The sequence below is a fragment of the Mobula hypostoma genome, chromosome 12, assembly GCF_963921235.1.
Source record: "Mobula hypostoma chromosome 12, sMobHyp1.1, whole genome shotgun sequence".
NCBI classification, from domain to species: Eukaryota; Metazoa; Chordata; class Chondrichthyes; order Myliobatiformes; family Myliobatidae; genus Mobula; species Mobula hypostoma.
In genome coordinates this window covers 76886082-76913008 of record NC_086108.1, presented here as the reverse complement: position 1 = coordinate 76913008, position 26927 = coordinate 76886082, and the positions used below count along the sequence as shown (strand labels likewise).

General features: G+C 39.9%; 1 protein-coding gene across 2 annotated transcripts in view; it reads right to left on the bottom strand.

Moving 5' to 3' along the window:
- The window catches only part of rnf220a (ring finger protein 220a), a 487974-nt gene that overhangs the window by 165895 nt on the left and 295152 nt on the right, over positions 1-26927 (bottom strand). For both annotated transcript variants that reach the window (XM_063064437.1, XM_063064436.1), the window contains exon 4: positions 17222-17267. In XM_063064437.1, coding sequence (XP_062920507.1) covers positions 17222-17267 — 46 coding nt within the window. The remainder of the gene's footprint in view (positions 1-17221; positions 17268-26927) is intronic.

The following is a 26927-nucleotide window of genomic DNA, read 5'->3' as shown; positions in this document are numbered from 1 at the left end:
TAAAAGCGAGGAAAAATTAATCAAAAAAATAATTTGCGCAGCATGATTAAAAAACATAACTTTTACACAACCAGCTAGCTCAGCAGAAGTGACATTTGCAAGAGGGAAAAGTATCTTCTAAAGGTAGGAGCTTAAAAATAATAATTCATGGCTTTTCAACCTTTTACATGATGTTCCCCACCAGCTAATTTTAGGCTTAATGGCAGAGAGGCAATTAATCTTTGCAAGCCTGGTGGCTGCAACACCTCTGACTTCAAGACAGCTCCTTTTTAAAGAGAAGCATTAGACATCTTTCCCTTGCCATTTTCTATCCCACAAATTAATCTTTGTCGTACATCTCTAAAATGAATTGAAATTGCTAGCATATTGTAAATATTGTTTCCCTTCGTGTGCAGGATCATGTGTCATAAAGTGAATGGAAGTGCATTTCCCTCTGACATTTTGTTAACTGAATTCCCTTTAAGGCAGCCATTTGAGACTATTAAATGCTATCCCCTCATTTATGGACGGCTGAAAGAAGTCTTTCTCTCTCCCTATCTTTTTTTCTGTGTCTACCAGGTTGCCAGTATATTAAATGAAAGAAAAGCTCAGCTCCAATAAAAACTTATTCTCCACTTCTATTTCTTCTATCATTGCCTAGACAAATTCTTCGGTACTTTTCCCTCAAAGTGGTTATTATTCAGTGGCCAAAATCTCTAGTCTTATAGCATGTGTATTAAGTGTCCTTTCTAGTATTGAATGGCTGCACAGTTAAGGATCCCACTAAATCCTCATAACAATGTACTGCACAATAATTTAAGAAAAGACTATTAATTCATTTACAGGATGTGAAAAATGCTGGCAGGGTCCTCTACAATGTATTCAAAATGGTGGTAGTAAACTACCTTAATGAACTTCTTGCTAGGAAGGGACTTCCAGAGTATTATTAGGTAGAAACACCAAGATAACGTCCAGCAACAATTAAGAGTCTGCAATATATATTTAATTTTCATTACTTTCATGGGCCTGCTGTCCTTGTCCAAATCCATAGCACAAATAGAAGTAAATTATATTACCTTATAGCACCATGGAGATGTAGCAATAAGGTTACAATGTTAAAACTAAAATTCTAAGGTACTTTAATTTCAGAAGGGTAGGGAACAAGGGAAAAGAAGTTCAATGGTTTTGTTTATGAAAGTGAGATCAATGTGGTACTGAGAAATAGTTTTAGGTCAGAAGATGAAGATGTAAAATTAGTTTGGTGGAAATATTAATAAGTAAAGGGAAGAAGTCACTGAAAGAAAATGGTCTACAGGCCACTCCCCAACTGTAGTTATATTCTAGAGCAGAGTGTAAATAAAGAAATAATGGGGTCTTGCAACAAAGGCACTGTAATCAAAGGCAACTTTAATCTTCATATGGACAGGGCAAATCAAATCAGCAAACTTAGCACTGAGGAAGAGTTTATTGCGTGCAGCTGAAGCAGTTACATAAAACAATAGAACAAAGACAAGTACAGCACAAGACCAGACCCTTCAGCCCACAGTATTAAAGAACCAGAGTCATAGAACACTACAGCACAGAAGCTGAACCTTCAGACTATCTATTCTGAGCCAACACATTAATCTGCTCAGTCCTATCGACCTGCACTCAGACTGAAACCTTCCATACCTCTCTCATCCATCTACCTACCCTAGTTTCTCTTAAATGTTGAAATTGACCCCACATTCACCACTTGCACTGGCAGCTCATTCCACACTCTCACCACCATCTGAATGAAGAAGATCCCCCTCATGTTCCCCTTAAACATTTCGTCTTCCACCCCACCTCAGTGGAGAAAGCCTGCTTGCATTTCCCCTATCTATACCCCTCATAATTTTGTATATCTCTATCAAATCTCCCCTTAATCTACATTCTTCAGAATAAAGTCTTAACCTATTCAACTTTTCCCTATGACATAGGTAGGAAAAGGGATGAGGTCCTGAAAGAAGAATATAGGGAGCTAGGAAGGGAGTTGAGAAAAAGGACCGCAAAGGTAGTAATCTCGGGATTACTGCCTGTGCCACGCGACAGTGAGAGTAGGAATGCGATGAGGTGGAGGATAAATGCGTGGCTGAGGGATTGGAGCAGGGGGCAGGGATTCAAGTTTTTGGATCATTGGGACCTCTTTTGGCGCAGGTGTGACCTGTACAAAAAGGACGGGTTACACTTAAATCCTCGGGGGACCAATATCCTGGCAGGGAGATTAGCGAGGGCTACTGAGGTGACTTTAAACTAGAATGGTTGGGGGGTGGGAATCAAATTAAAGCGGCTAGGTGTGAGGAGGTTAGTTCACAACAGAGGGATGGGAACCAGTGCAGAGAGACAGAGGGGTGTAAAGTGAGCGTAGAAGCAAAAAGTACAAAGGGGAAAAGTAAAAGTGGCAGGCCGACAAATCCAGGGCAAGCATTAAAAAGGGCTAAGAGAGTTGTAAAAGAGTGCCTGAAGGCTTTATGTGTCAATGCAAGGAGCATTCGTAATAAGGTGGATGAATTGAAAGTGCAGATTGTTATTAATGATTATGATATAGTTGGGATCACAGAGACATGGCTCCAGGGTGACCAGGGATGGGAGCTCAACGTTCAGGGATATTCAATATTCAGGAGGGATAGACACGAAGGAAGGGGAGGTGGGGTGGCGTTGCTGGTTAAAAAAGAGATTAACGCAATAGAAAGGAAGGACATAAGCCGGGAAGATGTGGAATCGATATGGGTAGAGCTGCGTAACACTAAGGGGCAGAAGACGCTGGTGGGAGTTGTGTACAGGCCACCTAACAGTAGTAGTGAGGTCGGAGATGGTATTAAACAGGAAATTAGAAATGTGTGCAATAAAGGAACAGCAGTTATAATGGGTGACTTCAATCTACATGTAGACTGGGTGAACCAAATTGGTAAAGGTGCTGAGGAAGAGGATTTCTTGGAATGTATGCGGGATGGTTTTTTGAACCAACATGTCGAGGAACCGACTAGAGAGCAGGCTATTCTGGACTGGGTTTTGAGCAATGAGGAAGGGTTAATTAGCGATCTTGTCGTGAGAGGCCCCTTGGGTAAGAGTGACCATAATATGGTGGAATTCTTCATTAACATGGAGAGTGACGTAGTTAATTCAGAAACAAAGGTTCTGAACTTAAAGAGGGGTAACTTTGAAGGTATGAGACATGAATTAGCTAAGATAGACTGGCAAATGACACTTCAAGGATTGACGGTGGATATGCAATGGCAGGCATTTAAAGGTTGCATGGATGAACTACAACAATTGTTCATCCCAGTTTGGCAAAAGAATAAATCAAGGAAGGTAGTGCACCCGTGGCTGACAAGAGAAATTAGGGATAGTATCAATTCCAAAGAAGTAGCATACAAATTAGCCAGAGAAAGTGGCTCACCTGAGGACTGGGAGAAATTCAGAGTTCAGCAGAGGAGGACAAAGGGCTTAATTAGGAAGGGGAAAAAAGATTATGAGAGAAAACTGGCAGAGAACATAAAAACGGACTGTAAAAGCTTTTATAGATATGTAAAAAGGAAAAGACTGATAAAGACAAATGTAGGTCCCCTGCAAACAGAAACAGGTGAATTGATTATGGGGAGCAAGGACATGGCAGACCAATTGAATAATTACTTTGGTTCTGTCTTCACTAAGGAGGACATAAATAATCTTCCAGAAATAGTAAGGGACAGAGGGTCCAGTGAGATGGAGGAACTGAGCGAAATACATGTTAGTAGGGAAGTGGTGTTAGGTAAATTGAAGGGATTGAAGGCAGATAAATCCCCAGGGCCAGATGGTCTGCATCCCAGAGTGCTTAAGGAAGTGGCCCAAGAAATAGTGGATGCATTAGTGATAATTTTTCAAAACTCGTTAGATTCTGGACTAGTTCCTGAGGATTGGAGGGTGGCTAATGTAACCCCACTTTTTAAAAAAGGAGGGAGAGAGAAACCGGGGAATTATAGGCCGGTTAGCCTAACGTCGGTGGTGGGGAAACTGCTGGAGTCAGTTATCAAGGATGTGATAACAGCACATTTGGAAAGCGGTGAAATGATCGGACAAAGTCAGCATGGATTTGTGAAAGGAAAATCATGTCTGACGAATCTCATAGAATTTTTTGAGGATGTAACTAGTAGAGTGGATAGGGGAGAACCAGTGGATGTGGTATATTTGGATTTTCAAAAGGCTTTTGACAAGGTCCCACATAGGAGATTAGTGTGCAAACTTAAAGCACACGGTATTGGGGGTAAGGTATTGGTGTGGGTGGAGAATTGGTTAGCAGACAGGAAGCAAAGAGTGGGAATAAACGGGACCTTTTCAGAATGGCAGGCGGTGACTAGTGGGGTACCGCAAGGCTCAGTGCTGGGACCCCAGTTGTTTACAATATATATTAATGACTTGGATGAGGGAATTAAATGCAGCATCTCCAAGTTTGCGGATGACACGAAGCTGGGTGGCAGTGTTAGCAGTGAGGAGGATGCTAAGAGGATGCAGGGTGACTTGGATAGGTTGGGTGAGTGGGCAAACTCATGGCAGATGCAATTTAATGTGGATAAATGTGAAGTTATCCACTTTGGTGGCAAAAATAGGAAAACAGATTATTATCTGAATGGTGGCCGATTAGGAAAAGGGGAGGTGCAACGAGACCTGGGTGTCATTATACACCAGTCATTGAAAGTGGGCATGCAGGTACAGCAGGCGGTGAAAAAGGCGAACGGTATGCTGGCATTTATAGCGAGAGGATTCGAGTACAGGAGCAGGGAGGTACTACTGCAGTTGTACAAGGCCTTGGTGAGACCACACCTGGAGTATTGTGTGCAGTTTTGGTCCCCTAATCTGAGGAAAGACATCTTTGCCATAGAGGGAGTACAAAGAAGGTTCACCAGATTGATTCCTGGGATGGCAGGTCTTTCATATGAAGAAAGACTGGATGAACTGGGCTTGTACTCGTTGGAATTTAGAAGATTGAGGGGGGATCTGATTGAAACGTATAAGATCCTAAAGGGATTGGACAGGCTAGATGCAGGAAGATTGTTCCCGATGTTGGGGAGGTCTAGAACGAGGGGTCACAGTTTGAGGATAGAGGGGAAGCCTTTTAGGACCGAGGTTAGGAAAAACTTCTTCACACAGAGAGTGGTGAATCTGTGGAATTCTCTGCCACAGCAAACTGTTGAGGCCAGTTCATTAGCTATGTTTAAAAGGAAGTTAGATATGGCCCTTGTGGCTACAGGGGTCAGGGGGTATGGAGGGAAGGCTGGGTTCTGAGTTGGATGATCAGCCATGATCATAATAAATGGCGGTGCAGGCTCGAAGGGCCGAATGGCCTACTCCTGCACCTATTTTCTATGTTTCTATGTTTCTAACTCAGGTCCATAAGTCCCGGTAACATCCTTGGAAATTTTCTCTGCACTCCTTCAATCTATTTACATCTTGCCTTTAGTTAGGTGACCAAAACTGCATAAAATACTCCAAAGCAGGCCTCACCAATGTCTTATATAACTTCAACATAACATCCCAACTGCTGTATCAATACATTGATTTACGAAGGCCAATGTGCCAAAAGCTTTCTTCACAAAACTATCCACCTGTGATGCCACCTTCAAGGAATAATGGATCTGTCTTCCCAGATCCCTCTGTTCCACCGCACTCCTCAGTGCCCTACCTCTCACTGTGTAAGACCTACCCTAGTTAGCCCTCCCAAAGTGCAACACTTCACACTTGTCTGCATTAAATTCCATTTGCCATTTTTCAAGCCATTTTACCGACTGGTCCAGATCCTGCTGCAAGCTTTTATAGTCTTCCTTGCTGTTCACTGCACCTCAATCTTGGTGTCATTGCAAATTTGCTGATCCTGTTTACCACATTATCATCCAGATATTGATGACAAACAACAATGGACCCAGTACCGATCCCTGATACACTCCACTAGTCACAGGCCTTCAGTCAGAGAGGCAACCAACTACAATCACTCTCTGGCTTCTTCCGCAAAGCCAATGTCTAATCCAATTTATGACCTCATCTTGAATGCCAGGGCACTGAAACTTCATGACCAACCTCCCATGTGGGATCTTGTGAAAGGCCTTGTTAAACTCAAAGTAGACAACATCCACTGATTTACCTTCATCAACTTTCCTGGTAATTTCCTCCCAAAACTCTATAAGATTGGTTATACATGACTTACCACACACAAAGCCTTGTTGACTATCCCTAACCAGTCCCTGACTTTCCAAATACTTATATATCTGGTCTCTTAGAGTACCTTCCAATAACTTTCCCATTACTGATGTCAGGTACACCAGCTCAAAATTTCTTGGCTTGTTCTTACACTCTTTCTTAAACAACTGAACATTAGCTATCCTCTAATTCTACAGCACCTAACTCCAGGCTAAAGATGTTTGAAATATCTGATAGGGCTCTTACAATGTCTGCACCAGCCTCCCATAGGGTAAAAGGAAACACCTTGTCAGACCCTGGGGATCTATCCACCCTAATTTGCCTTAAGACAGCACACACCTCTTCCTCCACTGTAATTTGTACAGGGTCCATGACCTCACTGCTGCATTTCCTTGGACTTACAAAGTCTGTGTACATCTCCCAAGTAAATACAGATACAAAAAACAATCAACTTAAGACCTCCCCCATCTCTTTCAGCTCCGCACATAGATAACCACTCTGATCTTCAAGATAACCAATTTTGTCTCTTGGTATCCTTTTGCTCTTAGTATACGTGTAGAAGCCCCTGGAATTCTTCTTCACCTTGTCTGCTGGAGAAACCTCATGTCTTCTTTTAGCCCCCCTGATTTCCTACTTAAGTGTTCTCTCGCATTTTTATACTCTGAGGAAATAAGGGTATTTGTTTCTTCCTGTCTCTATCTGCAATGCATCTCCTTCTTCTTCAAAATCAGGGCCTCATTATCTCTTGGAAGTTAAGGTTCCCTAAACCTGTTATCCTTGCCTTTCTTCCAACAGGAACATACAAACCCTGTACTCTCAAAATCTCACCTTTGAAGGCCTCCCACTTACCAAGTACACCATCGCCAGAAAACAACCTATTCCAATCATGGGAGCACACCACTTTACAGTACAGGTGGCAGGGGTTCGATTCCTGTACTGCCGATAAGAACTTTGTACGTTGTCCCCGTAACTACATGGATTTCCTCCGGGTGCTCCAAAGTCATTTACAGTCTAAAGTCTTACCAATTGGTAGGTTAATTGTAAATTGTCCCATGATTTGGCTAGGATTAAATCAGGGTATTGCTGGCCAGCATGGCTTAAAAGGCCGGAACAACCTATTCTGCACTGTATCCCAATAAATAAATAAATATTCACACTCACCGGTTCCTTTCTGATACCATCAAAATTGGCTTTACCCAAATTTAGAATCTCAACTCGAGGACCATATACAATATAACATATAACAATTACAGCATGGAAACAGGCCACCTCGGCCCTTCTAGTCCGTGCCGAACTCTTATTCTCACCTAGGCCCACCAACCTGCACTCAGCCCATAACCCTCCATTCCTTTCCTGTCCATATATCTATCCAATTTAATTTTAAATGACAACATCAAACCTGCCTCAACCACTTCTGCTGGAAGCTCGTTCCACACAGCTACCACTCTCTGAGTAAAGAAGTTCGCCCTCATGTTACCCTGAAACTTTTCACCTTTAACTCTCAATTCATGTTCTCTTGTTTGAATCTCCCCCACTCTCAATGGAAATAGCCTATCCACATCAACTCTATCTATCCCCCTCATAATTTTAAATACCTCTATCGTCCCCCCTCAACCTTCTACGCTCCAAAGAATAAAGACCTAACTTGTTCAACCTTTCTCTGTAACTTAGGAGATGAAACCCAGGCAACATTTTAATAAATCTCCTCTGTACTCCCTCAATTTTATTGACAACTTTCCTATAATTCGGTGACCAGAACTGTACACAATACTCTAAATTTGGTCTCAACAATGCCTTATACAATTTCAACTTTACATCCCAACTCCTATACTCAATCAACAGGAATTCTGCAGATGCTGGAAATTCAAGCAACATACATCAAAGTTGCTGGTGAACGCAGCAGGCCAAGCAGCATCTATAGAAAGAGGTGCAGTCGACGTTTCAGGCCGAGACCCTTCGTCAGGACTAACTGAAGGAAGAGTGAGTAAGGGATTTGAAAGTTGGAGGGGGAGGGGGAGATCCAAAATGATAGGAGAAGACAGGAGGGGGAGGGATAGAGCCGAGAGCTGGACTGGTGATAGGCAAAAGGGGATACGAGAGGATCATGGGACAGGAGGTCTGGGAAGAAAGACAAGGGGGGGGTGACCCAGAGGATGGGCAAGAGGTATATTCAGAGGGACAGAGGGAGAAAAAGGAGAGTGAGAGAAAGAATGTGTGCATAGAAATGAGTAACAGATGGGGTACAAGGGGGAGGTGGGGCCTTAGCGGAAGTTAGAGAAGTCGATGATCATGCCATCAGGTTGGAGGCTACCCAGACGGAATATAAGGTGTTGTTCCTCCAACCTCCAATCTACTTCCTACCCAAGATCCACAAACCTGCCTGTCCTGGCCGACCTATTGTCTCAGCTTGCTCCTGCCCCACCGAACTCATTTCTGCATACCTCGACACTGTTTTATCACCCCTTGTTCAATCCCTTCCGACCTATGTTCGTGACACTTCTCACGCTCTTAAACTTTTCGATGATTTTAAGTTCCCTGGCCCCCACCGCTTTATTTTCACCATGGATGTCCAGTCATTATATACTTCCATCCCCCATCAGGAAGGTCTCAAAGCTCTACGCTTCTTTTTGGATTCCAGACCTAATCAGTTCCCCTCTACCACCACTCTGCTCCGTCTAGCGGAATTAGTCCTTACTCTTAATAATTTCTCCTTTGGCTCCTCCCATTTCCTCCAAACTAAAGGTGTAGCTATGGGCACCCGTATGGGTCCTAGCTATGCCTGCCTTTTTGTTGGGTTTGTGGAACAATCTATGTTCCGTGCCTATTCTGGTATCTGTCCCCCACTTTTCCTTCGCTACATCGACGACTGCATTGGCGCTGCTTCCTGCACGCATGCAGAACTCGTTGACTTTATTAACTCTGCCTCCAACTTTCACCCTGCCCTCAAGTTTACCTGGTCCATTTCCGACACCTCCCTCCCCTTTCTAGATCTTTCTGTCTCTGTCTCTGGAGACAGCTTATCCACTGATGTCTACTATAAGCCTACTGACTCTCACAGCTATCTGGACTATTCCTCTTCTCACCCTGTCTCTTGCAAAAACGCCATCCCCTTCTCGCAATTCCTCCGTCTCCGCCGCATCTGCTCTCAGGAGGAAGCTTTTCATTCTAGGACGAGGGAGATGTCTTCCTTTTTTAAAGAAAGGGGCTTCCCTTCCTCCACTATCAACTCTGCTCTTAAACGTATCTCCCCCATTTCACGTACATCTGCTCTCACTCCATCCTCCCACCACCCCACTAGGAATAGGGTTCCCCTGGTCCTCACCTACCACCCCACCAGCCTCCGGGTCCAACATATTATTCTCCGTAACTTCCGCCACCTCCAACGGGATCCCACCACTAAGCACATCTTTCCCTCCCCCCCCTCTCTGCATTCCGCAGGGATCGCTCCCTACACAACTCCCTTGTCCATTCGTCCCCCCTATCCCTCCCCACTGATCTCCCTCCTGGCACTTATCCGTGTAAGTGGAACAAGTGCTACACATGCCCTTACACTTCCTCCCTTACCACCATTCAGGGCCCCAAACAGTCCTTCCAGGTGAGGCATCACTTCACCTGTGAGTCGACTGGGGTGATATACTGCGTCCGGTGCTCCCGATGTGGCCTTTTATATATTGGTGAGACCCGACGCAGACTGGGAGACCGCTTTGCTGAACATCTACGCTCTGTCCGCCAGAGAAAGCAGGATCTCCCAGTGGCCACACATTTTAATTCCACATCCCATTCCCATTCTGACATGTCTGTCCATGGCCTCCTTTACTGTGGAGATGAAGCCACACTCAGGTTGGAGGAACAACACCTTATATTCCGTCTGGGTAGCCTCCAACCTGATGGCATGAACATCGACTTCTCTAACTTCCGCTAAGGCCCCACCTCCCCCTCGTACCCCATCTGTTACTCATTTTTATGCACACATTCTTTCTCTCACTCTCCTTTTTCTCCCTCTGTCCCTCTGAATATACCTCTTGCCCATCCTCTGGGTCACTCCCCCACCTTGTCTTTCTTCCCGGACCTCCTGTCCCATGATCCTCTCCTATCCCCTTTTGCCTATCACCTGTCCAGCTCTCGGCTCTATCCCTCCCCCTCCTGTCTTCTCCTATCATTTTGGATCTCCCCCTCCCCCTCCAACTTTCAAATCCCTTACTCACTCTTCCTTCAGTTAGTCCTGACGAAGGGTCTCGGCCTGAAACGTCGACTGCACCTCTTTCTATAGATGCTGCTTGGCCTGTTGCGTTCACCAGCAACTTTGATGTATGTTCCTATACTCAATGCTCGGATTTACAAAGACTAGACCTACCTTTTCCATGTTTACCTTGAAACTAATGGCGTTATGTTCATAATGGTGTTAGGCTGAACTAATTAAATTAGTAATCAAATGTCCAACTAAACTAATTCCTTCTCCCTACACAATGTCTCTTAAATTGCCCCATTGTATTTGAATCCACAACCACTGTAGGCAGCTCATTCCAGTCATCTACCACTCTTTATGCAAAAGAACTTTCCCTGCATATCTCAGTTGAACGTGTCATCTTAAATTCATGCCCTCTGGTATTAGACATTGCAATCTTGAGAAAAGATACTGGCTGTCCATGCCCCTCATAATCTTATAAAAATCAGATCTCCCCTCAGCTTTTGCCACTTCGAAGAAAACAACCCAAGTTTGTCCATATATCACATGACCTATAAACCACTCAGTATCCTGGCAAACAACTTCTGCACCCTGTCTATAGCCTCAGCATCTCTCCTATAATGGGGCAACCGGTATCAAATGCAATACTCCATATATGGTCTAACTTGATTTTTATAAAGCTGCGATACTTTATGGAACCAATGAGGGGGCAAGCTGCTTGAATCATGTGTAAATGAGACAGGATAATTAATAACAGTGGACTCTCTAGGGAAGAATGTTAAAGGCACGTAGAATTTCACATCATTCAGTTTGCGAGTGAGAAACTTAAATCTGAATCAGGATTAAACATAAATAAACGAAAACCTATGAAGGCAGAATTGGTTAAAATGAAGTAGAGTAAATTAGCAAGAGACAAAGGTGGTTCAGGATTTTTATTGGGTACACAGGTCTGTACAATTAGCTTTGTATATCCATTGCACCACATCATTGTAAGATTTCTAACTTAGTGTGGATTGAAATAAAAACAGAAAATGCTGGAAAAAGTTAGCATTTGAGGCAACATCTGTACAGAGAGAAATAGAGTGAACTTTTTACAAAATTACCTTTTAGAAGTCCTGATCAAACTGATTTCAGCAGCTCCTAGCATCTTCTCAAATTATTTCAAATTGCCAGCATTAACTTTATTTTACTTTTATGGATAAATTGGAGTAGGTTTGCAGTAGACAAGGGATTGGCAGGCATACAGACAGAGTTAGACTGAGAGAATTTGAAGGTATAACACAGGAGATACAAGAGCCAAAGCAGACTACAATGAGTTTGGTTGGCCAATATAATTTCTTGTGAATGTGCAGGCATGATTGCATTTGCTGTGCCTTCACACCTGTCCTTGTCAGTAATTCAACAATAAAGAGCAATGAGTGTAGTAATGAACTCATCAATAAAGATTTCTGTTTTTGTGCTCCTTAGAAACTGGGAATTAAGGTATGTTGTTAAAGAATTGTTGATCACTTAAATTACTAACTATTTCCAGTACCTTACAGAAAGTGTAAATGAGATGCTTAGTCATGGTGTAAGAAGTCCTGGTTGATGAATTTAAACATTATGCCTAAACAGGGGGTCAAGATGTTTCTTAACTGAGATAACGCTGGACATGTACCAAGAGGCAGCGCTCATGAGTAAAAGCAATTAAAGCTGCCAAGCCTCTCGAATTCCAAATAAGACAAGTATGGAGAAAGTGGTAGGAAGAGTTTATACTTTCTAAGCCATCCTTGCATTGCAAATGCCTGAATTATGGATGCTCCCTACATATGATTAAGGACTCGTAATAATATGAAATTCAAATGTCTACTGTTTATGTTCACATTCATTCCTAAAAATGGCAGAGCTGTCTTCCTCTCTCGCTCCACTTTAAGAAATTGTTTCTTTTTTCTATTCAGTCTCATGTGTTTACGACTTAACACTGTGGAGGTATGGAAACCATATCCAGGGATATAAGTATATTTTCCAATTTACGGACAAAATTGACTTCTGGATGTCTGGAACCTGATTAGTACCCAAGGACAGCCTCTTATTTGGCACATAAATGTGACAGAAGAGACAAAAGATGGTATTGTGACTATTTAGAGACAGAATTACCCAGATACTCACTTTCTAACAATATAATTTCTTATTGTTTCTTAGCAGAATGAGGATCATTAGCAGATTTGAATCACACATTCATCAGACTTGATTTGTGTTTTGTATTGTCACACCCACAAGATATGGTGAAGAACTTCTGTTTGCAAGCCATCCAGATGGATCATTCCATATATAAGTGCCACGAGATAATACAAAAGAGGGGAAGAAAGGATGCAGAATATAAGGTTACAGCTACAGAGGAAGTGCAGTGCAAATAAAGTTCACAGGCCATGACAAAGTAGATTAAGAGATCAAGAGGTCTGTCTTTGAACCTAGTGGTATATGTTCTTAGGCTTTTGCATCTTCTGCCCGAGGGCGGGCGGGGGGGGGGGTGCGGAATGCCTGGAATCTGCTGCCAGAGGTGATGGTGGAGGTAGATATAATAGAGGCATTTAAGAGGTTCTTAGGTAGACATATGAAAATGCAGAGAGTACAGGGACATGGACCATGTACGACCAGAAGGAATTTGTCTAATTAGGCATGATTAGTCTCATTAGTTCAGCACAACATCATGGATTGAGGGGCCTTTTCCTGTGCCATAGTGTTTTATGTTCTGTGAAAAGTCCTATACAAACATCAATCCAATTTATGGTTGCTGCGATTATGTTCCCCAATGGTGAAGTAAGTCAAAATGGAGGCAAAAGATATGATTATCAAAAATGTAAGTATGGGGTAATGGTTTTCCAAACTGAAGATACAAGGCACAGTAGACTGGAAAACAAAGGCTTATAGGAGTCTTAGCAACACACACAAAATGCTGGAGGAACTCAGCAGGCCAGGCAGCATCTGTGGAAAAGAGTAAACAGTCAATGCTTTCAGTCGAGACCCTTCATCGGGACTGGAGAAAAAAGATGAGAAGACAGAGTAAGAAGGTGGTGGCGGGGGGGACTTGTATTTCTTCCTTCCCTCACCCCACTTTCCTACTCTGACTTCTCATCTTTTTTTCCCAGTCTTGCTGAAGGGTCTTGGCCCAAAATGTCGACTGGTTACTCTTTTCCATAGATGCTGCCTGGCCTGCTGAGTTCCTCCAGCACTTTGTGTGTGTTGCTTGGATTTCCAGAATCGGCAGATTTTCTCCTGTTTGTGAATCAAGGATGGGAATTTTCTGACCACTGTGAAAAGTGGCAAGTATGTAACAAGGCAGGATGCTTTAAGTCTGCAAACTCTGGTGGGAGGCCTAACACTGCCCCATGGACCAGCCATTCAGTAACTCAACTATTTAGCTCTCCCAGGACTGGAGCAGAGGTTAACCAAGCAGACCTCAGAAATCCAAGAAATTAATTCAGATGTTTTAAATGCAGTGAGGTAAGTCACAAATCAAACAGCACTGATCTTTTAGGAGTAGAGCTGCAGAAACCCAGAGGCCACATAAGCTTGTATCGGACTAGATGGGTGATGACTGTTGATGTAGATCGATTAAGTCATTAAAGCAATTTATCTATGGCAGACATAAATTCAGAACATAGTGGATGTCTGCTGTCTATATTAAATTTAAACTGCAAAACTGCAACTATTTGAGTACAAAAGATTCCAGTTAAATAATATTTGATTCAAATGTAGCATTTTGATATGTAAAAACACAAGCCTTTCAGTTCACTGAAAGGAATTCGAAATCTCATAGAACTAAATTGTCCTTCTGCTATGTAAACATTAAAGTCTTTTATCTGCAAACAGGTCCTAATTTCTAATTACATGTAGTTAATCTAAAGCAAAATACTACAATGCTGGAAATCTGAAATAAAACAGAAAATGCTGAAAGTATTCCGCAATTAGACCGCTGTGGAAAGAGAAGTTTATCCCAGACCCAATGAAACATCATCAAATTGATATATTAACTGTTTACCTCTCTGCCTGATTTGCTTGATATTTACAATAATAATTGTTTAGTTGCATGTAACTAAATATAATATAAACATAATCTATGGACTGCATGCTACAATTTGGATATTGTTCATCTCAACTTGACAAATTAAATTTCATTACACAAAACATCACATTATAACCTTTTGAAATCTTCCAAGTTGAATCTTATCTCCTATGAGATGAAGCTCAACAAATTATTTGAAGCCTATAAAAGGATTGGGACAAAGCGGTAGACAACTTAAGATTTTGCATTAATTTCTGTTTCTCTGCTTTTTGGAATCGACAATAATACAGCACAGAAGGCAGGTATTCAACGCATTGTGCATGTACCAGCTTTTTGAAAATACTGAATCCATAATCTCTTTTCTGAGACACTCTAGTCAAGGGAATTACCATCCTTTTATTGGAACTGTAAGAACTTTGTATGCTTCAGTTAAATTATATCTCCTTCTTCTAAGCTCTGGAAAATAAAAGCCCAGCCTGACTAGTTTATCCTCACAGGTCATTTCCCATTTGCAGAAATCAGTCTGGTGAACCTTCATTGCACTCCTTTTATTGTAAGTGTATCCTTCCTTAGAGAACTGTACATAATGTTCCAAATGCAGACCCACCAGGGCCTTTTATTATTGCAGCAAGACTTCCTTAATGTCTACAGTTTGCAATATGCCTCTGTTTGTTAATACTGTATTTTCAAATATGTAGCCAATATACTTTCTCTATCTGCTAGAAAATTCTGAAGCCATTTATTGTGCTTATCTTATGCCATGTATAAGCCTTTTATCAGGGCATCATCGTTACATAGCTTTCTGGTCTTTTTCTCTTGATACGTAATATATGGTAACAAGCCCAAATTCCATGGGAACCCCAGGCTTTCTCGATTGGGTAACAAAACAACTCTGACTTTTCTAAAATAAAACCTAAGGAAATTTTCTTGTGCTCATTGGGAACTCAGTTTTGGAAACTTCCCAGAATATTCAACTATTAAAATTTGTGGTAACAAATCATTTGCTTGAGGTTGACAACCTGCCAAAAGTTAATTCCTAATGTTTTTAAGGATGAAAAGAAACAGGGAAAAAAAATCTCCTCATTCTCATATTTAGTAGAGCCCTGTGGCTGAATGATTAAAAGCTGCCCATCACTACCTTTCATTCATAATTTGTAGAATTCCATATTCAAGTGTTAACATTTCTTAGTCAACTAGCTCTTCGATTCCACAGCTCACCGTAGAGCAGTGAAACCTGTTAACATAACATTTTCATCTCTGGAACTTGAAAACTCCGAGGCAGATGTCCAAAATAAAAATGTTCTTTAAGAATACCTGCATGCCTTAACTCTACATAAATGTGAACTATTCTCAGCAAGGGTGGACAAATAGGAATACACGGTGTTAAAACAGCAATTTATTAAAACAAGTGATTTTGGGTCTGAGGGCAGACCATGAAGTTCACGTGGACTGAAGTGAGCCAGATTCAGTTGTGCTGCATTTGAAAACCGTATTTTGATTCTGTGCAACATTATTTTATCTAGCTGAGTTTTATCCGTGGAGAAAGAATACCCTTTGAAGAACTGTCCAGGGTCCAGCTGTGGGCTACAGTCATAGAAGTTGACTGGCTGACTGGTCCTATAGAGGATGCAGCTGAAGTCCTCCAACTGATACTGAGCATACCTGCATTAATGGTCAGATTTCCTGTTCATGTTAACTTTCCAGCAAAACTGGAAGCATGTTATTAAAGAAGCCAGGTGATGTGCCCTGCTGTTAACTTACCTTCAGATGCTCAGCATCAAAGCTTTTGTAAACACTAGGAACAAATGCATTGTGTGTCCATTTTACTGCCTGAGGAATGCTACCTTCTAAAGAAATAGGATTCATCGAGGAGTAAGAGAAAGAAGAAACAGGCAGAGTTTTTTTGAGGAAAATGGAAAATTAAAATATATTACCATAAATAAATTTTAAGCAGCGCTTACCATCAAGGCATACTTTCATAAAGTTTTGGTGCCATGTAACAAAATCATGTTAAATATTCTCCATGCTATTAATTCTTTCTTATAAAGCAATTGGTTAATTACAAATGGATACATTTAATACATTACTTTTTTTGAAAAAAGGAATTGACATTTTAATTGTTTTATATGTAATTTCACTGAGTTAAGCTTAAACTAGTCCATGTGTTACAAGCAAGGAAAAGCCTCAGCTCCAGAGGATAGAAGGCTATTCTTGTAAAAACAGTAAGTGCTTTTAATTCTCCTTTTAAAGGCCCTTGAATTGAATATTCTCAAAGCGGCACCAAATTCAAGAAAAGATTTCTGCAATAAAGGTTACAGTAGCTGCCAAAAGTTAGCTGTCTCATGGTGCTGCATTTTAACACTCCGTTCTTATACAGGATTGATGATGGCCTGCGATTATTTTCTGATTCTTAATCCCACTCTGAGGCAGCTGAAAGTCCTTTAAGAGTGCTTGTTTAACAAGGAATTAATTCTAACTTAACTAGAAATGAAGCACTTCAGGGTCCGACTGTTCTCATGTCCGTTAAAAGGCTCTTTTCCTCAATTTTTTTCTTGTCTTCTCCCTTTCCTTGAGCTATTGCTATTTATATATCCCATGACTTATTTCTTTCATCTCCTTTCTTGAAATATTATATAATTCTTAGATTTCCAGCTGCCTTTTACATTTGCACTTTGCTCATTTCTTGCACTTTATTCGCCATCCTTTTTTTTCAATTTCTGTTCTCTCTATTCTTCATTTTATTCTCCTTTTTGTTACTTCATTCACTTCATCCATTTTTTCTATGACTTCCATTTTAACATTTGCTTAGGCTCACTTACCTTCACAGTCCCTTGGAGTGTGCTGTCCTTCAACATGGAGTGCTTACTGTTGAAGAAACAGGAAATAATTATTTCACTTTATTGCAGTCTATGTCTTGCACATAGTTCCAGTTAATTTTCTGCATGAGTAATATTACAACATGCTAACAGATTTTGTTATTCATTACATTACCTGGCATTATCATTTTTAAATCTCCCTTAGGTGCAAACTGTTGCAAAGTACACTGTAATTATTTGCATGTTGTGCAAAATAATCAAATATGTGTTTTGGCAGATTCTGTATAACACATCACACAATAAATTGCATCTCATCTGAAAGCACATCAGCTGTCCAATAGCATACTTGTCAAACTGATATTACTTCTGTTTAGCAGAAGGAAAGAACAAAATTGGAACTTAAGATTATCGGCATCTAGAGCTGTGCAACATTTTTACAAAAGTATCAAAATTCCAGGGTATTTAAAATAGATTTAGCAGACAAAGTTAAGAATTGCATTATAAAGGTCAGTTATCACATTGATTTAGAGGTCTGTGCAATATTACTTTGAGTCATTTGATAGCACATTAAAAGAGATAGCATCCTTTCTATTACCACCTCTGGGATCTAACTAAAAGCAATTCAAGAGAAAGTATATAATCTGCTTAACATAAATGGTTTGGGCCTATGATTCTCCACAAAAAGAATTACCGAGCTGCCGGAGATGCAAGGAAGCGTCAGTAGTCTTTTCACTTGAAAAGGACACTTGCTTTGACACCTCCCAACAGGCACAGGCTGCTCAGTAACAGAGTGCAACTTTTTTCACCAATGGGGCAGCAGATCATTCATCCTGCCCCTCTTCAAACCGATGCGACTGTCTGTCATTATACCCTTAATTTATCCTTGTGATCATTAATGAGGATTTCAGTAGCCTTTGAAAATTGCTGGAATAATCAAATAAAAATAAAACAAAGTTAAATGAAGATTTATATGTCGAACAAAAATTGTGATTATTCAAGTCACCATCGCCATCTCATTCTCTAGCTGCTGCCATCGCTACTTGAGTCCTACCTCCCACCACCTCAAAAAGTCTACTACAAAGTCCCTTCCATTGACTGGTTGTGCAAATAGCAACCGTTTGCTTTTATTTATTTGTAGTTTAATCCCCATTTTCCTGGGGAGCATGCAGTGCAGCAGTAGAAAGAATACTGGTAAGGGAATAGGATCACCTCCAGAAAGATCATGGAGTTAAAGGCAACTATATGTTAAAAATTATTTTGCCTCATCTGGAGGATTATAGTACGCATGTTGTTCTTTTCCAAACTGTTTCTCAAATACACTCACTATGTGAGATTTACATACTGAAAATTTTTGAATATTATATATTTACATTATTTAATTTTTTTTTCCAAGGTGTATCTGATTTCATCTACGCTCATACTGTCTTTTCTATCCCAAGGCTGTAACTGGAGCAGATCTCACCTCATCACTAAACTGTTCCCATTAGTTACGGACTCACTTTCAAGGGCTCTTCGTCTCATGTTCTCGATACTTATTGCTTATCTATCCATCTAACTATTTATTATTATTATTAGTTTTTTTCTTTTGTATTTGCACATTTTGTTATCTTTTACAAATTGATTGTTTGTCCATCCTGGTGGATGTGGTCTTTCATTGATTCCATTGTGTTTCTTGTAATTACTGCGATCACCCACAAGAAAATGAATCTCAGGGTTGTATATGGTGACATACATGTACTTCAATAATAAATTTACTTTGAAGTTTGAACTTTCTGAGCTCAGACTTTGATCTGGTATCCATAAACAACACTCCACAGGCTTTATTTTTAAGCCAGCTGCTGGGAGATCCCAAGATTAACTGAATTTCCTTCCTTCACTCCTTTGGACACCTGATGACAGGCCAAAGACAGGAATGTAATCTTTTCGGGAATTAATAGTGTAAAACCTTTTCTTATCATTCCATGGTACAGCACTTTGACAGAGCATGGCCAGGCTCTACAAACACACCATACTCCATTATCACAGATAATTTACAGCTGTTAGAGGGATCACACAAACAATCGAAGTGATGATATTTTTATCCATTGTACTGTAATTTGGCCAGTTAAAACATATAATTTGTCAAAACATTCAATTAACAGTAATAAACAGGTGAAGTAATTCATCGGACAGGATGTAAAGAGATATTAATTATTTTTCATAAAGAACAAAAGCAGTATTAATTGATCAAGAGTTCATATATATCATTATAGTAATAATAATTATAGAATATACTATAGTCAATTGCTACCCATTTTTGATGATTATACTTCATTATGAAGTATAGTGCCATCTCCAAAAATAATACTTCCTCTCAATTCCAACATTTTCAAAATTCAATTCTCATAAATATCAAGACTCGACTTTTAAAGGGATTTATTTTCTTCTCAACATTCCGTAAATCAATACTGTTAAAAGGAAACTTATGCTATTTGCTTCCAAGCTCCCCAATGAATGTGACTTCGGCTTTTCCACGTGGGAACAGCATTTACTTTTATCTTAGCTTCTTTATGATGCAGTGAGGCTAAATATGTGGTAGGGGAATGCCATGGTGGGAAGGATATGTGAAGCCTGGTCGTGCTGGCACAAGATGCATATGGACATGGGACAGCATTTCCTTGTAGAAAATTTGAACTGTATTCATCTCTAAATATCTCCATTCAGTAAATGTACCTCTAAACAACTATGCAGGAGACATTTGCTAATCATCTTCTGTAAGAGATTACCATCAAATTTGCAAGAGAAATGCCTAATATTATTTTAAGCACTAACCAGTCTTTGTAGTCCTTCCTTACATAAAAATAACTGGGATTAGGAATTCACAGGCACCAACCTTATGGCTTACTACTTGCATGTTCACTGAAGTACTCCATCACTGCAGCTCACAGAAGATGACAGCAAGGTAAGCATTTGTGTCCTCAGTAATAATGCATTGACTTCACTAGTATTCTCCATGAATTACTTTACTTCTCTGGAGAAATTATGGATGAATTTTTGAGGATGGGGGTATTAGTAGGACAACAGTATTCATTCTCTCCCAAAAATGCCATTCCCAATAAGATTACCATCCTTCTCATTAACATAGCCTGAATTTCAGGAATGCACACAGTTTAAGATTTTACAGACAGCAAAGTACCGTGCAATCAACAAACTCCATAGACTTATATACAAAAAGCAATAATAATGACAAAAAGACAGAATTTATGATAGATTGTGACATTGCCTATTTGGAAAGTGTTCAGTGTGTTTTGATTAGTTTTCTATAAAACAGATAGGATGTATTCATCTACATTGTAACTGTGAAGAATTTCTTATTAATTACCCTGAGTAAAACTCTTCAATTATACATTTAAATTATTGAAGTTTCAATCTAATCTCTTATGAAATTTCTCCTTTTAGACAAGTTCAATTTGAAACAATTATACAGCTTTAGAAAATGAGTTGAAAATAAATTTTTTATTAAAGTAATTATACAATAGTAGATGTAGATCATTTTTTAACAAATGAAAACAGACCAATGAGATGTAATGATTTTTTTGTCACATCAAATTTGTAACTGTTTTTCTTTTCTCATTACAGCACTTAACTGTTCAAAGATGTAGATGCTGGTATGTACATCTATCAACTTGTGAATATATTATACAAAAATTACATACTTATAGTGCCAAAGCCATCAGCCTCAGGGGCAAAGCAGCTTACTATAAAGGCCAGATCTTAACTGCATCCGCCTTGCAAGTTTGGGAATGACTGATTATAAGACAGCAAGTATTAAAAAGCATTGCTAAGCGCTGGTCGCCAATAAGGGAAGACAGATCAAATCATATCTGTGCTGCAGACACTAATATCCTAGGCTGCAAACAGGGACATCAATAAATTTTTATGAGACTTTGAAAAGATCAACACAGTAGATGTGACAAAAAACAATGCTCCTGTCATGTTCAGTTTGTCCACAGCGCTCAGCCGCAGACGCCTAAGAGTATGTCAGCGGAGCAAAATTTAATTTTACAAGATTAAATCCACCTTCATTGGCAGATGGCCGGATGCCTTGAAATGAGCACTGAAGGTGTTTCTTGAAGACATGCAGTGCTAAGCTCCTCTAGGACATTATGCTTTAAAGCAGCATTCAAACCAAAGGGACAGAAAGAAGTTGCTAATATAAAGCTAGCCTAATATAATAAGTGGATTATGGAAGTGGAACGTGTAATTGAGTTGGAGGAAGAGAGAAAGAGGGAAGGAGGAGTGTTCCCTGATATAAAATACACTTGGAATTCCCTTATCCCAACTGCACATTAATGCTTCTTGTTTCTTTTTAAACCGATATACAGTATATGATGCAGCCCATGTGGATCTTTTTTTGTCTTTCTTTTAATCCAGTTTGCTGGATTTAGGAAAATAAAATCCCCAATCCACTACCTCTAAAGGAGCGGAGGGTCTATGACCTCCCAGTAACAATTAAAAGTCAAAAAGAGAGTAACAGTTTGAGGGGAAAAAAAGGAAAAGAAAAGATAAGCAGAGAAAACAGAAAGTGCAGATTATCTTTTTTTTCTATGGTGTTGTTGTGAATCCCGAAACCTGTGCAATTGAATAGCAGAATAAAAAGAGCATTCTACACTAAATGGGAGGTGATGTCAACTCTTCTGATAATTAATCTGTTGGAAGCAGAGGGACAGATTGTACTGATAGTTAGAATTCAGCTTTTTGCAAATGTCTGTAAAAGCCTGTTATGGGTTTTTGTCTAATAATGTCAATAATGCTCTGTGTACAAGAGGTAACCCAATTAAAAATGATAATGGATTTCTTCAACATTTTGGGTGCTGATCAGCCTTCACAAATTCACATTCACCAAAGTCAATGAATTTTAGGAAAATGAGAAAAATCCTGCACTTAAATTTTCTGTTTCTATTTTATCAGGGAAATTATTGACTTACCTTAAGCACGGCTGAGTGAAGAAGAAATGATTAATTGAAAACCACAAATGTTCAATGCGTAACCAATTGAATAATTGGATTTTGAACTTAAAGTTTCATATTCAGCAATTCTCCACCTTATAAGAGTGGAAATGAACAGCACCACTTTCAGCCACTATTTTCTGTATTGTTGTCCTTTTCTCTTAGGGTGAAGTGAGGCCACAGCCCCAGAAACATAGCTCAATTTCAAGTGTTTTAAGTCCCTGTTGTATTCAACAAGCTTCAGGCCCACTTTTGTTGTACAACAATACTGCAGTGTCCCATTTCTGATGATCAATATAATTAACTTTCCAGTCAATTTTATGCATTCAGAGTAAGCCACCCTGGGATCTCTGTAGCTAAGAGATCCCGTAGGTCTAGAATGTATGCACATGCCATCATTTTTTTTATTGAGATACAGTGTGGAACTGGCCCTTCTGGCGCTTTGAGCCACACCACCCAGCAATCTCCAGATTTAATCCTAGCCTCATCACGGGACAATTTACAATGACCATTTAACCCACCAACTAGTATGTCTTTGGACTATGGGAGGAATACCGGGTCATGGGAAGAATGTACAAATGCCTTACAGGCAGCGCTGAGAATTGAACCCAGGTCACCTGTGCTGCAAAGCTTTGTGCTAACCACTACCCTACTGTGCTGCCCCAATATTAACAGAATGACAATAGTGCTGCCTGTTATTGCACCTACCTTCCAAGGCACAGAACTAAATACTTCTACAGTTTCTATGCTGCACTTCTCTACGGAAGCATTCAAGTTAGCTCTCTGATTCAGGGCTGACACTTCGCAAAAGTAATTCAAAATCAATTCCACTGCTGCTCCTCCCTCTCTCCATTTGTCTGTCTAATCCACCAAATTGTAACTTCCTGAAGTTTTTGTTCAAGTACACAGATATCCTGCTGGATTGTCATCAGTAAATATCAAGATTATAACCTCTTATACCTTCTTATTACATCACAGACAAACTCAGTGAAGACACTTGCCAGTCAAGGCTATGTCATCACCCGAATATTTCAATCTTTCACATCACAATACTGCACCTCATCTTCTATGAAATTACTACAAGAGTAAGATCATTTTTAGAATGAATGGGAAATTATTCAGCCAATAACAACTCTAATCTAGAATCAAGACCTCCCCAAACTAAACAACCATGATAGAATTTTCAGATATTGCTTGTGTTTGTTTATGCCCAGAGGCTAAGTTCCCAGTCATTATTCATTTGTTCAATAAAGCATATGAAAGTTCATTTTATATTCTCAACATTCACAAGGCAAAGGTAATTTACCAACTGGCTCCTGCTGCACAAAACTGCCCTCCAATAATATAAATGTTCATGGCAAGCACAATTTTTGACCTATTGAGGAATTATGTTTCTGATGATCACAGTCTCAAATCTGGTTATGGTTTGCAAGGCTCTCTAACCTCCTATGTGCTTCGAAGATTTGGACCATCTCCAGCATGCTCAGGAAATAAACTACCCAATGGTCTCTCTTCCAAATCTTTCAACTTCATTGGATGGATAGCAAACTAACATCAATGCTTTCTCCTAGTTTGTGGTCCGAATTACACTCAGTTGGCTCCATCAAACAGGGTACATCAATCATTTGTCCATCTACCTGCCTCCTGAAAACAGCCAATGAGTTTCAAACTCTGTCACAGGAAAAGATTGGCAGGCAAACAGCAAAATTTTGAAGAACACTCTCAAAGCCTCCTTGAAAAAGTCCAATAACTCCATTGACTCTTGGAATCTCTGGCCTCCGAGTACTCAAAGTAGAGATGGAGCATTCAGAAAAATATGGCTAACAAAGGGTCTATGCATCAGGTGCATCCAGAAACGTGGCCTAAACTACTCATTCACTCACCCTGTCAGGCACCTCCTACTCCTTCTGTTGATGAGTTTGAATTACTCATTGGCCTCATCAAACATCTCAGTGGAGGCAAGTCATTCTCAATCACAAAGGACTGCCGAAGAGGAATATGGCTTTCATCAGTCTCCTGCGACCCCCAAATTTTGTTTCCAGTCTATTGAACAACAAGCTTTCAGATTGCTGTATTTTATCTTATTCTGCTTCTCAATTTTTTCCAATAAGACTCTTTTGAGTTACATTAGCAATACCTCCTAAAAATTCTTATGTTTACATTTACTGTAGTCTCTTTATTCAATCAATAACAGTTTTCTGTCACTTTTATCAAATTTGTGAAATCACTTGGTGTTAACAGATTTTTGTTGGTTATCTTAGATTAAATCTGGTATTTCTTACTAACTTTGATCTCAAAGAATGGACTGTGAACTAATATTAGACTAACTGATTCATGCATGTTCTTTTTTCCATCCATAAAGACAATATATCAGTAACTTTTCCACGTCAAAACAACATTTTTATATTTTTTTTAAAAATTGAAAAAATGTGGTTAGATCCCCTGATCAATTTCTTACTTTTCTCATGATAACATGGAGTTAGGGCCAAGTGACTTTATCATCTTGTTTCATGCTAATACCTTCAAAATTGATCATTTTCTTCTGTTTTAACAACAACCAGTTATGAATATGTTACAGCCTTTGCTTAGCAGTCATTCTTCAATAGTCACATTAATTATTTACTCCACTTTTTTTGCCGGACAGAATTATCATGATCTAGAGAGTAGTACGAATGCAACCAAAATAAAATTTCCATTTTGCCTTTGTTGTGGCTACAATACACATCTCTTTGTCATTATTACTGGTTCAAACTCCAGTTGTTAAAAATTATTTTGGCATTTAAAATCCTACCACAAAAGGTTGTGGAACATTAACATGTAGCTTTTTGCCCCATTTCATCTCTCTTGCTCATTCTACAACAGAGCTTAAAACCCTGTATTCTTATCCTCCCTCAAATATTGCAATTATATAGAAACATAGAAAAGTACGGTGCACCATGTTTGCACCAACCACGATGCCAAATTAAACTAATCTTATCCATCTGCATTTGGTCCACATGGAAATATGCAGTGAAATGTGTCATTTACGTCAATGACCAACACAATCCGAATATGTGCTGGGAGCAGCCCGCAAGTGCTGCCAAGTTTCTGGCACCAGCTTAGTATGCCTACAGCTTAATAACCCTAACCCATACAGCCTTGAAATGTGAGTGGAAAATGGAGCACCCAATGGAAACCCATGAAACCACAGGGAGAACGTACACACTCCTTACAGACTGTGGTGGGGATTGAACCTCAATCACTGAATGCTGGTGCTGTAATAGCATCATGCTAATAGCTACATTACCATGTTGCCCTTCTCCTTTACATATCTCCTTTAAACTTTCTCCTTTAATTTATGCCATCTAGTATTTGACATTACCATCCCTGGAAAAAGACTCAGACTATCTATAGATAGCCTCTCACAATTTTCGGTCATTGTTCAGCCACTGGCACTCCACAGAAAACAATTCAAGTTAGTCAAATCTCACCTTGTAGCTAATACACTCCAGTCCAGGAAACATAATGGTAAACCTCTTCTGCACCTCTCCAAAACCCACGTTCTTCCTGTAATTTGCTAACTGCAATTCCACACTGCAAATAGAGCCTAAGTAATGTTTTCTATAGCTGCAACACGACTAATTGATTTTTTCACTCAATGCCTTGACAGATAAAGGTAAACATGCTCTATGCTTTCTTTATCACCCTATCTATATGCATTCAACTTTCAGGAAGTTGCAGACATGCACATCAACATTCCTCTGTACATCAATGCTCCTAAAGATCCTGCCATTTGCTGTACACATTCCTCTTACAATTGACCTCCAGGAAGGTAACAATTCATACATGTCAATATAAAATTTCCTCAGCCATTTCTCTGTCCAAATTTCCAAATGACCTATATGCTGATCTGTCCTTTGACAATCTTTACTCTATTCAAACTCCACCAATTTTTGTCTCACCTGAAAATGAATTAATTACACCTCCTGCATTTTCATTCAGATCATAAATATGTATTGCTAACAGTAGAGCTCCCGGCACCTTCTGAAGTACCACTGGTCAAAAACCTCCAATCAAAAGAAAACACCACTCAATCACTACCCTAGGCCAAATTTGAGCTGAATTTATCAATTAACCATGCATTTCAACTGACTTTCTCATTAATTATTTCAATTTTGCCCTTATTCCAGAAGTTTTAATAATCTCGGCGTTCCTTTCTACTATCACACTTCCTCCACTTTTTTGGAGAAAAAGCTTAAATCCTCTACCAAGGGTTTTAATTTATTGAGATACAGCACGGAATAGACGTGTCAGCTCTTTGAGACATGCCACCCAGCAATCCCAAATTAATCCTAGCCTAATTACAGGACAATTTACAGTGACCAATTAACCTACCAACCAATGCATCTTTGGACGATGGGAGGAAACCGGAGCACCCGGAGGAAACCGGAGCACCCGGAGGAAACCCATGTGGTCACAGGGAGAACATACAAACTCCTTACAGGGAGCGCGGGAATTGAACCTGGGCCTCCTGTACTATAACACATTGTGCTAACTGCAAAAATATAGGCAATATTTTGATTATATCCCCTTCACTATAAACTTTGCATGTTCTAAAGCTCTCTCTAATGTCTTAGCAATAACAATCTTTCTACCTGAGACAACATATTGGCCTTGCTAATTTTTCACTTTTTAGCCATCCAACATGTGGCATGAAAAGCAAGCTGGATAGCTGCTTAACC